The sequence below is a fragment of the Sesamum indicum genome, unplaced genomic scaffold, assembly GCF_000512975.1.
Source record: "Sesamum indicum cultivar Zhongzhi No. 13 unplaced genomic scaffold, S_indicum_v1.0 scaffold00141, whole genome shotgun sequence".
Classification (NCBI taxonomy): Eukaryota; Viridiplantae; Streptophyta; class Magnoliopsida; order Lamiales; family Pedaliaceae; genus Sesamum; species Sesamum indicum.
Window position 1 is genome coordinate 417,269 of NW_011628058.1, and position 13,646 is coordinate 430,914.

Sequence of the window (13,646 nt, forward strand, 5' to 3'; positions counted from 1 at the left end):
CTTATTCTTACTAATTTCAATCCTTTCAAGTCTGTTTGTAAGAGACTGGTTGTATTTTTTAATATTCTTTATCTCTTCTTTTAATTTTTCGACTTCAATTTTGAGATCCTCCATAGTAGAGGGGTTATCTCTAATGGTATGGTTTTCATTAAGTAATTTGTTGACTTCAGCTATAGTATATGGTTCAAAGGGTTTATTAATAGTCCTATCATGAAATGGGATAGGCTCAGATGTGGAGGCATTATTACTATCAATCTTGCTTAGGATAATGGCCCTAACTTCAGGATCCTTTATTTCCCTAAGTAATTCAATAATATGATTATCAGTGAGAACATTTATTTTTTCCATTTCTTTAAATTTTGCCATTAATTCATAAAATTCTTGATGTGAATTTTCTTCCTGCCTACATGAGCAAGATGGCTCTTCTTCTTCAGATTCAGAAGTGGTTGATGAATATTCAAAATTCTCTTCGATATTTTTAAGTTCATTTTGCTCTTTCGATTCTTCTAATTCAGAGGATTCTTCTTTTTCCGAAAATATTACATTGAGTATTTCTTGTTTTTCTTCTTCTTGTAAATTAAGATTATTTATTTTCTTTTTCAGCCTTCTAGCTTTTTTGTTTTTGCATTTATTTGCAAGATGATCTATTTCTCCACAAATATAGCATCTTCTTATTTTCTTTGTGGTATTATTCTTAGCCTTCCATTCATTTTTTCTAGCTAAGTCTTTTTCTTTATTTATTTCTTTTCTAAATTTTCTCTTTTTGTACCTCTTTTCCTTAAACCTCCAAGTTCTATTCCTAGAGATTTTTGATTTATCGGATGGTTTCATTTCCATCCCAAATTGGGCACAAAATTGTCCTAATTGGCTTTTCTCTGTCAAATTTTGTCTTTTAATTTGCTATAGCATCTTCTTATTTTCTTTGTGGTATTATTCTTAGCCTTCCATTCATTTTTTCTAGCTAAGTCTTTTTCTTTATTTATTTCTTTTCTAAATTTTCTCTTTTTGTACCTCTTTTCCTTAAACCTCCAAGTTCTATTCCTAGAGATTTTTGATTTATCGGATGGTTTCATTTCCATCCCAAATTGGGCACAAAATTGTCCTAATTGGCTTTTCTCTGTCAAATTTTGTCTTTTGATTTGCTTATTTAATCTAATTTCGTTGCATAAATTTAATCCTTCCTGAATGTAGGTTCCAATTAACTTCCCATAAGTATATTGATTATAGTTGATGTGCAGGTCTCCTTTTCTTAGGACATTTCTAACCCTTTCTGCAAAAACATGAGGGAGGCCATCTATAAATTTAGACTTCCAATGAGAATCATTTGACTCTGGGAGTTCCATTACTCTACTGAGGAATACATCTTTGTACCATCTAAATGAAGTTAATGCTTTGCATTTTAAATTCTGTAAAAGTGTTCGAATATTTTCACTATTATCTGACCATCTACCTGTAAAATGCTCAACTATGTTTGTGGCTAATGTATAAACTGCTTTCTCTTCTGAGATATTATTTTCAATTTTCACTGTATTCAATATTTCATCTTTATCAGTTTGGCTGAGATAATTATCCCACCATCCCTTCAATTGGCCAGTAAATCCAGCTATGATCATTTTAACAATAGCTTTATCGGAATTATTATTTCCTTTACAAATAGTACTGTGCATCATCATTCTATGTATAGTATTATAAATTTGTCTTTCTGTAAATCCATCAATGTTCCATTCATAAATTTGTTTCCCATTATAACTATTTTGGTCAATTATCTCTTGTTCTTCATAAAGGACATCTTGGGGTGTTGGCCTAGGATAATAAAATTTAGTTTGCATTGGCTTCCTAGCAAATTTTTCTATTTTGTTAATTTCCTCCATGAATTCATCTTCATGATCCTGAGGATCTCCTTCATTATTTAAAGTATTTAATTTTAGAGTTTTAAATTTCTGATCTAATAGCTTTTCTAGGTCTCCTATAGATTTTAAATTAAAACCTACAATATCCGGGGATGGTTGAATTGAGGGTCTTGCGATAATTTCTCCTCTTATTTCTTCACCTATTGTTTTAGTTGAACTAATTTCCTTTTGCCAATTTCTTTGCCACTCCATAATCTTATCTATCTTATTATTTAATTCCATAATTTGTTCCCCTATAACATTTAAGTATAAGTTGGCATAATTTTGCTTTTTTAGTAACTCATTTATTTCTGTTATTGTAACTATTAAGGTGTTATCTTCAATTAATTTAGAAAATGCTTTAAAATTAATCTCTGTTTCATTAGAATTCATTTTGAAAGGCTGTTGAGGGGGAAAGACATTATTAAGGATTTTCCCATTTTCTAGGAAATATTTTCTGTCTAACACATTTAAATAATGTTTTGAATATTTGGTTATAAACCATGGAACAAAGGTAACTTTCTTATTCCATACAGATAGTTCCTTATAGAATTGATTTGAAATTTCATTTTGTTTATCAGGTGGGAAATTTTTAAAAAACCATTTTCTAAAGGGTTCCCATCTTTTTTCAGAAAATTCTCCCTTAATTTCTTTTCTAGCCAGGGATCCCGGACTAAAGTCGATTGTGTTTTCATAGGCAATTATGTCATGTGTGTTTATTTATAAACAAAAATTCGTTTCTGAAGTTAATTCTTCATTTAGTTTAGGATCCTTATATACTCCCTTACCAATATTATTTGGTTGTACCCTTATTTCTTCAACCTTATCATAGTTTGAGCTATTAGTTTCTTCTTTGATTTGGGATGTGGATGCTCTAGATGGGGTTGTCACCTCTATTGGTGATATATAAGACATATTAGAGTATCTTGAAGAGTAACTTCTCAAATATTTTTACTGATTAATAAAATCTATTATGACATTTCCTTCTGGATTTTGTAATATATTTGTGTACATACTTTCAGTATTACTTCTAACGGGGACCTCCTTCTCAATCACCCAATGTTCTGGAAACTCTACTTCGCTCCATTTTATTTGTCTCCTAGTATTAATCCTTGAATTTTGTAAATTAGTTTCAAAGAATACTTTTTGTTCAAGAGTTTTATTATCTTGTGTCTTACAATTAGGATTAAGTGTATGGAGAAGCTTATAGTAAATTCTATAACATATACATATTAATTCTGATCCAGGTGTATAATTATATCCATGAGTTTTGACATTCAACATTAGTGCATCGAGTATATTTACATCAGATATTGATAACTGTAAATTTGGGTAAACATTAAAAAATACTGGCCCATGGGCTAGACTAGATTGGATTATTCCTATTAGAGATTTCTTCCAGTCTAAATTCCTGGCATCTCTTAGGGCAGCTAAAAAGCTTTTTGGTAAACCTTCTAATGTTAGAGGCTTAAAGGCTATTTGAACAAGACCAATATGTAAAAATTTATACTCTTCTTGGTAATGTCTTATATCCATAGAATCCAAAAGTTTTATTACTTTTTCTTTATTATCAAGAGAGATAGATTCTTCAGTAGTTTTTACTACTTGTTTAGTTTTCCAGAAATCAAATCTTTCGAAATTGTAAATTAATCTGGGATTTACTTTAGGAATTGTCCATTTATTTAGTTGATCTAAATTCCTTGGGAGTTCATACTCCTCTTTTCTTGCATTCTTTACATGACTGCTATTATTATCAAATAAATACTGCATACTAAGCAGAGAAATAAAGGACTGCTGAATTATCCAATATAACTTCAACAACATGGCTCTAATAATAATAATAATAATAATAATAATAATAATTTTTGTTGAACCTTTTTTCTTGGATCACTCTGTGAGGTGCCTGATTTAGTTGAACCTTGGTACTTTTGGATGGTAATGCTAAAAAATGGAAATTTTGACAAGAATACTACACTTTGTCCTGAGAATGGCAAGAAAGTTCCGAAAATAGTGACCGACAGAAGCTTTCCGTGTTTTGGTGAAGGGTGTATGAACCAACCCCTTGTGTACCATAATCAATCCAAAATGGTCGTCTTTAGTGATAACAATGTGTCTCTGGTTGGAGGATATTATGGGACATATGACCTTGATGCCAATCTGAGTGCTGGTATAGCAGATAAGTCCTTTTTCTCGGTTACATGGCAGAAGAATTTCAGCACAAGCAGTTGGATTGTATCACATAAACTGACAACATCATCCAAGTATCCTTGGCTTATGTTGTATCTAAGGGCTGATGCAGCTAATGGGTTCAATGGAGGTTACCACTACAATGGACGCGGCATTATGACAATGGTCCGTCAAGTAATTACTTCCTTTTTGCTGATAAGGTTGTCAACATATAAGTTTGTGTGGTTCTGTCAGATAGTTCAGCTTCCCTCCTTTTAAATGGAATTCTTTTGGCAGAATATCAAACATATTCTCAAGTTTTAACAATACTTGACCATTCAGTAAACTCTAAATCCTGCAGTTTTTCCTTTGTTTTTCTTTTTGACCTTTGATAGTCTGTAACAAGAAAAGAAAATAACAAGATAATGAGAGAATAGTGCTAGTGATAATAATAGAGTTTATACAATTTATGCAGTTGCCAGAGTCTCCAAACTTCAAGGTCAGATTGGCTCTAGATGTTAAACAAGGTGGAGGTCCCAACAACCAGTTTTATCTCCTTGATATTGGAAGTTGTTGGAAAAATAACGGAGATCCCTGTGACGGAGATGTTCTAACAGATGTAACCAGATACAGTGAGATGATTATTAACCCAGCAACAACAAGTTGGTGTCGTCCTGATAAACTCTTGTCATGCCAACCCTATCTATCACATAAGTTCCACAGGAGAGATGATACATAGAAATGACACGTCTCGGTGTCCATATTCTGCCTATCATCTCTATTGTGCTCCTGGAAATGCCAAATATCTGGAGAAACCATACGACATTTGTGATCCGTACAGCAATCCACAGGCACAAGAACTGGTGCAAATTCTCCCTCATCCAGAGTGGGCCGTGCATGGCTATCCTGAAAGAAAAGGAGATGGATGGATTGGTGATCCAAGAAGTTGGGAACTAGATACTGGAGCCCTCTCTAGTCGGCTGTACTTCTACCAGGTACTTTCATTGGTCCAAGACAGTTTCATTTATCTAGGATAAGAATCTTATTCTCCAACTATGAGATAAGTAATTGTTTTCATCACCAATGTGCAGGATCCGGGGACAAAACCAGCAAAACGGGTATGGTCTTCAATCAATATTGGTACAGAAATATATGTTAGTCCGAACGGGGCTATTGCTGAATGGACTGTCAGTGATTTTGATGTCTTAGTTCCTAAAGATACCAAAGAAGATGGTCAGGATACATGTAATACATCTGTACATACCAACTTTACTGTAGAAAAATAATGATTTATAGTGTTCTGATTCCTTTCGTGGTAACCCGAACTATAATAGTTGGATTTAGTGGTTCTTCCTCCATTTGTTCTCTCTCTGGCCTAACACAGAATAGCAATCATCTGAAGTTACAGTCGTTCTTGTCAAAGCCAATACGCTGGCCCAAAGTTCACTTGATAGATCGACGACAGAGAAATTACAGTGGTGTAAGCAAACAAATAAAAAGATCCATATATAAGTTCTTCTGGATATCTCATTATTTAATAAATCAGGATAAGAAAGTACAGGGTCTAAAAATAGGAATTTCTTGTTTACATTTGCAGTTCATCTGTTACTCTATCTCCCCTGAAATCATGCAGTTTCTTCAAGAAACGGATAATCAGTATAGCCTACAACAGGATCAGGTATGTAAAAGGTCTCCCTGTTATATTTGTTAAGGGGAGCATTCAGCTCGAATCTCTTTGGTAAATCTGGATTAGCCAAGAAATGACGGCCGTATGCAACAAGATCAGCACGGTTTTCAGCTATAGCTTTGTTACCGTCTTCCCTGTCGTAACCACCAGCAGCAATGAAAGTACCTTTAAATGCCTTTCTCATAGGCAGAAGACTATGAGGGCATTCTGATTTTTCCATAACAGTTCTCATCCTCGGTTCAACCATGTGGCAGTAAAGAAGCCCATATTTGTTTAAAGCCTCAGCCATGTAAAGGCCGAGGGCTTTAGGGTTCGAGTCAGCGCATTCCATAAAATTTGCAAAAGGAGAGAGCCTCATTCCGACTCTGTAAGCTCCTACCTCATTAGTCACAGCTTCAGCTATTTCAAGAGCAAATCGACATCGGTTCTCCAGGGACCCTCCAAATTGATCTGTTCGGTCATTGACTTGATCCTTGAAAAACTGATCTATCAGATAACCATGTGCACCGTGGATCTCAACCCCATCAAAACCTGAAATGAAAGAGCATATCGGTCAACTAAATGCAGAGCAAGCTTGATAATCAACATCTTGAACCATTCATTTTTTATTTCAACCAACAAGGAGGTCTAACAAAATATCCCACCAGCTTCTATAGCATTTCTTGCAGCAAGTCTGAAATCATTGACAATTTGTGGAATTTCATCTGTTGTCAGTCGTCGTGGAGGAGAAAATTGCGCAACATCCACACCATTAGCTCGAACTTGAGGAGCTAGTCCTTTATCTGTACATGATACTGGAGCCTGCTCATTTGGCTGGAAAACTGAAAAATGCAGTTCAATCAGTAGTCATTGATCCAAATAGTGAATGAACAAAGTTCGTTATGTGGTCTAATAATCAACAGGATAAAGCTAGAGACTGGATTCATGTCGTTGCAATAGTTTCAGCACTGATAATATTATGGTTAAGATCACCAAATATTGGATAGTGAAAACAGAGAATTCTTGATATAAAGGTAAAATAGATCAAAACTGCTGTTCAATAACCATGATTAAGCAAGAACCCAAATCTTCCTAATAGTAACAAATCAAGGAACTACCTGTGCTTGAAACCCTGCCCACATGCCAAATCTGGCAAAAGAAGATTGCCCCTTTGGCATGAACTGCATCTACAATGGGTTTCCATGCCTCGACCTGTTCCTTTGTCCAGATTCCTGGAGTATATGGGTACCTTCAATAGCAGATGAAATGTTATTTGAGCAAAGAACTATGAGAAAACAGGATATGGCTCTTATATAATTCCTGGAGATTTACATTATTCAGACTTGAACTAGCAACTCCATCAACTTACCCTTGTGCAGTATCAGAAACTCCAGTGGCTTCGGTCAAGATAAAACCCCCTCGAGTTGCTCTTTGGGAGTAATACAATATAGCATGTGGCTGAGGAATGTTGCCATAAGATCTCTGCCTAGTCAATGGTGCCAGAACAATTCTGCGAAAAACAGATGAAGTATTCAGAAAATTATCAGTACAATGGAGGGCAACATTGACTTTGAACAACTGAACAAGATACATATGCATTATTAGATAAATCGACAATAATTTTATGATAAAGGTACCATATTCTGCATGACTACTTTATAATGAGAAAACGAGCATAGTCAGAGAACAAAGAGGAGCTATTACTTTATAAAACCTCCATTTTGGAGTCAACAACACTCTAAGTGGAAATCCCCATCAAATTTGTAGGATTACTTTTTCAGTAATCAACGCCCAAACTATCCAAAACTCAAATAAATAACCACACTAACTAAAGAATCACAGATAAAACTCAACACAGTCAAATAAAGTTCAAATCATTATGCAATATACATAACCTATTCTAACATACATATGATATGATGCAGCAAATTACCTTTCAATCAAGTAGGCCAAGTGGGATTTCTCACAATATCTTTATCTACAATTTCTAATCCTCAAGAAGATAAGATAAAAAGACGGGTTCTGGTGATAATTCATGAATAATGCGTACCTATGAGAAAGCTGAAACTCTCCCATTTTGTAAGGCGTGAGAAGTGGGACCTGCTGCTTCTCTTGCCCCTCCTCATGAGCTCTGTTTCCCATCGTTAGCAAGTAAACAATTGTGGCTTCACTTGCTGTTCAGCCGAAGAGAATGGATATGATACGTCCAGCACACTGAAACTTTGCTTGTATTTATAGAGAGGAGATCTTCTGCAGTACAGCTGAAGTGGCAGAAGGCAATAATGACGGTGGGATGGCCGTGTAGGTAGTGGGGTCAGCAGAGCAGGGATGGATGCCTTAATAGCAAAAGATATGTAGGCTAATTTTGACCCAAGGATATGGAAAGTGCATAATTAATTCATTATAATATGTCTTTTCTTGAAAAATGAGAAAGGTGGCTGTCCTGATTACGTCACACATGACAAATTATGTTTGGCTGGTGATACTCTTGTTTTGCTGTCTGTCCTTTTATTTTGAACTCTAAAACAATCGAAACAAATGTTGTCAATGGAGATGTTTTAAGGGATACAAGTGCTTTTAATGGTTACAAACACTTGACAAAGAAACTCCTTTCAGTTGGTGCGTGTACTTGATAGAATGTGGGGGAGTGCATTAAGCTCAAATCTGTTTGATCTTCAGCCTCACTATTGTTGCGTAACAGGGCTAACTTCACTTTTCTTTTTAAATGATGAAATATCATCATACAGTTTTCTTTGTCTGTTATTGCTTGAATGACAAACAGTAGCAAATACAAGCTCCAAGAAGTGAATCTTTAAACTATAAAATCAAGAACTTGAAAAAAAAAGACACGGCAATGACAACCAGCAACTCTGAATTTGTGAAAGAATCAGTTCATATCATGCTCCTTCAGAATCAAATAGTTCTTCCAGACATCCAAAGACGAGGAGAGCGAACAAAATTGGGGCATACATATGTTCCAAAAGGATTCATCAAAACCAGCAATTTCAAAAAGCATCTGATCAAAATCTTATTATAGATCGTATAGACAATCTTGTTTCGTTACCTTCCTGGATCGTCAAGACCTTTTACGTGATCATGGATGCTAGGTTGTTACATCAAGGGAACATCACATATAGGAGAAGAATAATCTACTTGGTTTATAAGGCCTGAATAAGTTGATATTTGTCAGCAGCTTAAGAATTTTAAATTAGTTGTTAGGCCCGATTCAGCTCATACTTTTTCAACAGCTTAAATATGTTTCGCTATTTGGCTATCACCGATCTAACACTGATAGGGATAGGAGTCTAGCGTTAGTTCTTGCAGGAGTTTTATTTTGGTGTGCTTTCAATAGCCAATCTTCACCCCTACAGTTTTTCTTGATTTTCTTTAAACCCACATAACCATGTTTTCTTGATATTCTTCCCTCCATTTTATTGGTGAGAAGTGAAGAGGAACGGGGAAACGAAGGTGAGACTGGAGATGGGGATTTGATGCTGGAACAGGTAGAAATGGAGGAAGGAAGATGTTGATTTTGAGGGGGGTTTGGTGGTGATTTTGAGGGTTTTTTGTGGTGATTTGAGGGTTTTCTGTTTCTTCGAGCTTGTCTGATCATTGCTGAGGGTATAAGGGCTGGCTTTTTGATTTTTTTAAATCAAATAAAAGGAGAAAATCTATTATCTAAATAAGTTAAAATACACACTTAAAAAGTTGCAAAAAGAAAGCCCAAAAAGTTCTATTTCAACCCATCAAAAGATATTCAAGAAACCCATATCTGATATTAGCCCCAATAATTAATTAAACAACCAATAATCTACCATTTTCTTTTTTATTTTACTTTTTATATTTCTTCTTCCTCTTCACTTTTTTCTCCACTGGTCGTCGTAGTATGTTCTTCTTGCTTATATATCATAAATAATTTTTTTAGATTTTAAAATACATTATAAATAAGAATCAAATATGTAAATAAAAAAATTACATTAAAAAAGAAACTAAAACAAAAGAAACAACTTAAGGAATTATGGATATACACAATAAAATAAAGAATTGATGTTTTGATGTTAAATGGAATAGAGTCACTTCTGTACACAAAAAAAATAATAATCATAGTTAATTTTTAAAATAATGTAATTAGAAGTATAATTTTTATATTTGTGCGACGGTATCACTAATCGTCGTTTATGAGTGTAGAGGGCCTTTTTTTGCATTAACATAGATATATATAAATCAAGCCAATATAAATCAAAGTAATTGACTTTTTCAACACATAAAAGCTGTCGCACAAGTATCTCAGTGGATCTAGTGAGGCCATGGTTGAAAATCACAACAATAGGGTCAATGTATCAAGTACTATTAAAAAAATATGCATTTTGCTACAAAATCTAGTACTACAAGAAAAAACTCAAAATAAATATGGTCTTTTTACCATACATTTTAAACTGTAGCAAAAAACCTCAAACTATTTTATTATATACTACATGTAGATATTTTGTAGCTTGCTACTATTATTTTGTGTAGTATAAAAGAAGATACAATTACTATATTTTTATTTCTAAAACTTTTGACTTAATGTACTTATTTGACTATAAATTTTAATTTTCATAATTATTCCAGGTGATTAATTTGCCTACTGAAATAACACGTGATGGTTTCTTTTTAAACTCAATCCAATTGTTGATTAAATTAAAACCATCAATTTCTATGAGTTTAGAATATGAAATTGTAGTAGTTTTGTAGTGTATATTCCAAATTCATGGTGATAGTCAAACCTCCTTTAATTGTGATACATATCCTTATTTTTCGCTAATTTATTGAATTATAACAATAAATTATATAAAGTAAGAAATGATACAACAACAGAATAAATTTATGAAGTAGAAATTAAGGCAATTATGAGTTCAAGAAAAACTTACTTGGATATCCGAATTTGTTTACAAAGAATCTACAGAAACTTTGTTGGATGTACAAAGATACTAATCATCCAAGACATCATATTTTTGTAAGAAGTGAATGAAGAGGAAATAGATGAAGTACAATAGAAAGAACTTGAAAGAAGAGATGAAGAACAAGAGAGAGAACTTGAATGAAGCAAATGCTAGACAGAGTGTGAGAATGGTTCTCCAGAATAAGTTGTATCCTTCTTCCCACAAATGCCTCCATTTATAGAAATGCTTGGCCTTCATCATATAGTTGAATTATTGCTGTTTGTGGCTGTCCATCAAACCTCCATAATGCTGCAAGTTGTCTGGAAAAGCTGATATGAATTTTTGGATTTTTGATTTTTGATTTTTTGATTTTTTTTTTCACATCATGATTACATCATTTTCTAAATGGAATTTGTTACAACAATTACAACAATAATAATTTTTACATTAAACTGAACTTTTACGGAATTGGACTAAAAATGCCGAAACAATCATCTTCATTTTCATCTCCAAGGTGAATTGGTGGTGGTGAATCTTCCTTGTCACTTTGAATTTCCTCAAGAATTCTCTGCATTTCTTCAGTTGTTGTTGCTTTTGCAATTCTTGCGGACAAATTGTTTGTTCTCAATAAAAATTGTTCCTGTTCTGAATTGAATTCTTTGCCAAGAATTGTTGACGTTTTGCACATTGTAGGATTTTGCTTGAACCACTCCAATATTGTTGTTTGTTCAAATGTTTCGGTATTCATTTTGTCCCACCATTTTACACAATATTTTTTCCCTAAGGAAAATATGATTGTATCTTCATCAATTTGGATGGGCTTGAATTGGGGCTCAATTTTCAGAATCCAGGTCAGATTAAATTGGATATAGAATTTGAGTAAGTTGGGGAGATGTTTTCCTAGAAACATACTGGTTTTGAGATTTTCTTTGAAAAATTTGAATGCATCTTGGACTGGTTGAGGAAGAATATGTGGTTCTGGACCAAAATAGTACCACCATCTGACAAACCAGTTTGGAATTTTTTCGGGAGAAATTTTGGTGCTAAAAAGAAAATAAAAGGACATGGTATTTTTTTCATTTTGTTTAAAAAGGAAATGTTGGAAGGCTTTGATATAGTCCCAATAGGATATCAAAGGATATTTTTTATTTGGTATGTTTTTGAGCTCATAGGGACTTTTTCCCCAATCGGTCAAAGAAAGGATGGACTTAATGAAAATTTTTCGGTAGCCAATTTGTGAGGAGTTGGCTGGGGCTCCTTTGGGAGGCATATTTTGAATAAAGATGGATCTGGTAGAGATAAGAATGTCTTCATAGAATTGTTGGGTTTTTTGAGGATCTTCATAAATCCTGTTGTGATCTTCATCAAGAATCATTGTTGCCATCAAAACAGGATTATCTTGAGTTTGGTCATTTATCCACTCATCCTCAATTACACAATCGAGGTGGAAATCTGTTTTCTCAAAATATAGGGATATTGGCGAATTTGGTTGGGAACTGGTAGGCCAAGCAGTAGAAGTACCTGCTATGTCTTTATAGGTTTGAGTAAGTTTGGAAGGTGCTAAAGGAATTGGTTTTCCCAACGGGGTAAATCTGTTGACAATTTGAATGGGAGTTTGTGATAATGATGTTGCTTTTTGAGTTGTTTGGGCAAGACTTTGTGTTTTTGGTTGGAGAGATGGGGGTAAAACCCGTAATCGTTTTGGATTTTGTGGGACTTGTGGCTTTGAAATTTGAAGATTTTGGGGTCTCAATTGGGTCTTCTCTGGTGTTAGAGAAGGGTATTCTAATTTGAGAATTTGGGTGTTGGTTTTTGCTAAAGGACTTACCTTTAGCTTTGAATCTTCTCCTGATTTCGACATCCCTGCAAAAATTCTCTTGTCAAGTAGTCAGGAATGTGATTATTAACTCATTTAATATATTCAATATCAAAATCAAATACAGATAGTAAAGCTTGCCATCTTGCAAAAATTTATTTTGAAACTAGATTTTTAACATCTTTTGTAAGTACATCTTTTGCAGCTCGACAATCAATTTTTAGAAGAAATTTTTGATTTAACAAATCATCTTGGAATTTAGAAATGCACAATACAATAGATAATATTTCTTTTTTTATTGTAGGATAATTTTTCTAAGCTGTAGTTTTCCAAACTCCAGAATAATATCTTATTATTGTTTCTTTATTGTTAATAATTTGACTAAGAATACCTCAATATCCTAGTTCGGATGCATCTGTTTGTACAATTTTTGGTGCATTTGGATGACGACAAGGAATTTCTTTCATTTCTATTTTTAATTTTTTCACTAAATCTGTGTGGATTTGGGTCCAAGGAGGTGGTGAAGTTTTTAATCTCTCATATAATGGTTTATATATTTGTCTATGATTTGGATAAAAATCTGAAACATAATTTAGACTTCCTAAGAATCTTTGTAATTGAGTTTTGTCTAAGATTTGATCTGGAAAATTTTCTCCAAAAGTTAGAGATCTTTGAATTGGGACAATGGTTCCTTGATGGATTTGGTGTCCTAATTATTAACTTCAAGTCGGGATTTTGTTTCCCGACTTGGGGAATTCTGCTTTTTTTTTTTCGTTTAAATTATTATTATATAATTTAATTTATATATAATTAATTTTAACAATATACTAAAATCCAAAATTAATAAAATTAACATTGCATTAACTTAAAAAATTACAATTAATGGTACAAATATAATAGTTATTTATTTTGTACAATTGTAAAAAATTATATGAAATGTATAAATGTAAAAGTGTATATTTTTGTACAATTGTAAAAAATACAAAAAATATACAATTAATCCTGGCTACCCGGTACTGGCACATCCGATTGTGTTGAAGAATTTCTTTGTTGTGCTTGTTACGCCTTTGTGCCCAATCCATCTCGTTGTGAATACGTGTTGTTTGATTTCGACCAGGGCGCGAAGAGATGCGAATAGTAGGATCGTGGACCAACTCAAATCCCGGTACATCCCAATAATCTTCGGA

General features: G+C 33.6%; 1 protein-coding gene and 1 pseudogene across 1 annotated transcript; one reads left to right on the forward strand and one right to left on the reverse strand.

The window, feature by feature from the left end:
* Positions 1-4,498: 4,498 nt before the first annotated feature.
* LOC105179317 lies at positions 4,499-5,476 on the forward strand (annotated as a pseudogene).
* An 84-nt stretch (positions 5,477-5,560) lies between these two features.
* On the reverse strand, positions 5,561-8,040 carry LOC105179306 (putative 12-oxophytodienoate reductase 11). The gene is made up of 5 exons (XM_011102912.2): positions 7,772-8,040; positions 7,091-7,231; positions 6,840-6,970; positions 6,387-6,563; positions 5,561-6,273 (listed from the first exon to the last, which is right to left on the reverse strand). The coding sequence occupies exons 1-5, from the start codon at positions 7,861-7,863 to the stop codon at positions 5,681-5,683; spliced, it is 1,134 nt and encodes a 377-aa protein (XP_011101214.1). The 5' UTR covers positions 7,864-8,040; the 3' UTR covers positions 5,561-5,680.
* Positions 8,041-13,646: the final 5,606 nt, after the last annotated feature.

Coding starts and splice junctions, on each gene's coding strand:
- LOC105179306 (XM_011102912.2), bottom strand. CDS start 7,863: ATGGGAAACAGAGCTCATGAGGAGGGGCAAGAGAAGCAGCAGGTCCCA. Junction 6,564..6,839: donor GGGCAGGGTTTCAAGCACAG/GTAGTTCCTTGA, acceptor TGCATTTTTCAG/TTTTCCAGCCAAATGAGCAG. Junction 6,274..6,386: donor AAGAAATGCTATAGAAGCTG/GTGGGATATTTT, acceptor CTTTCATTTCAG/GTTTTGATGGGGTTGAGATC.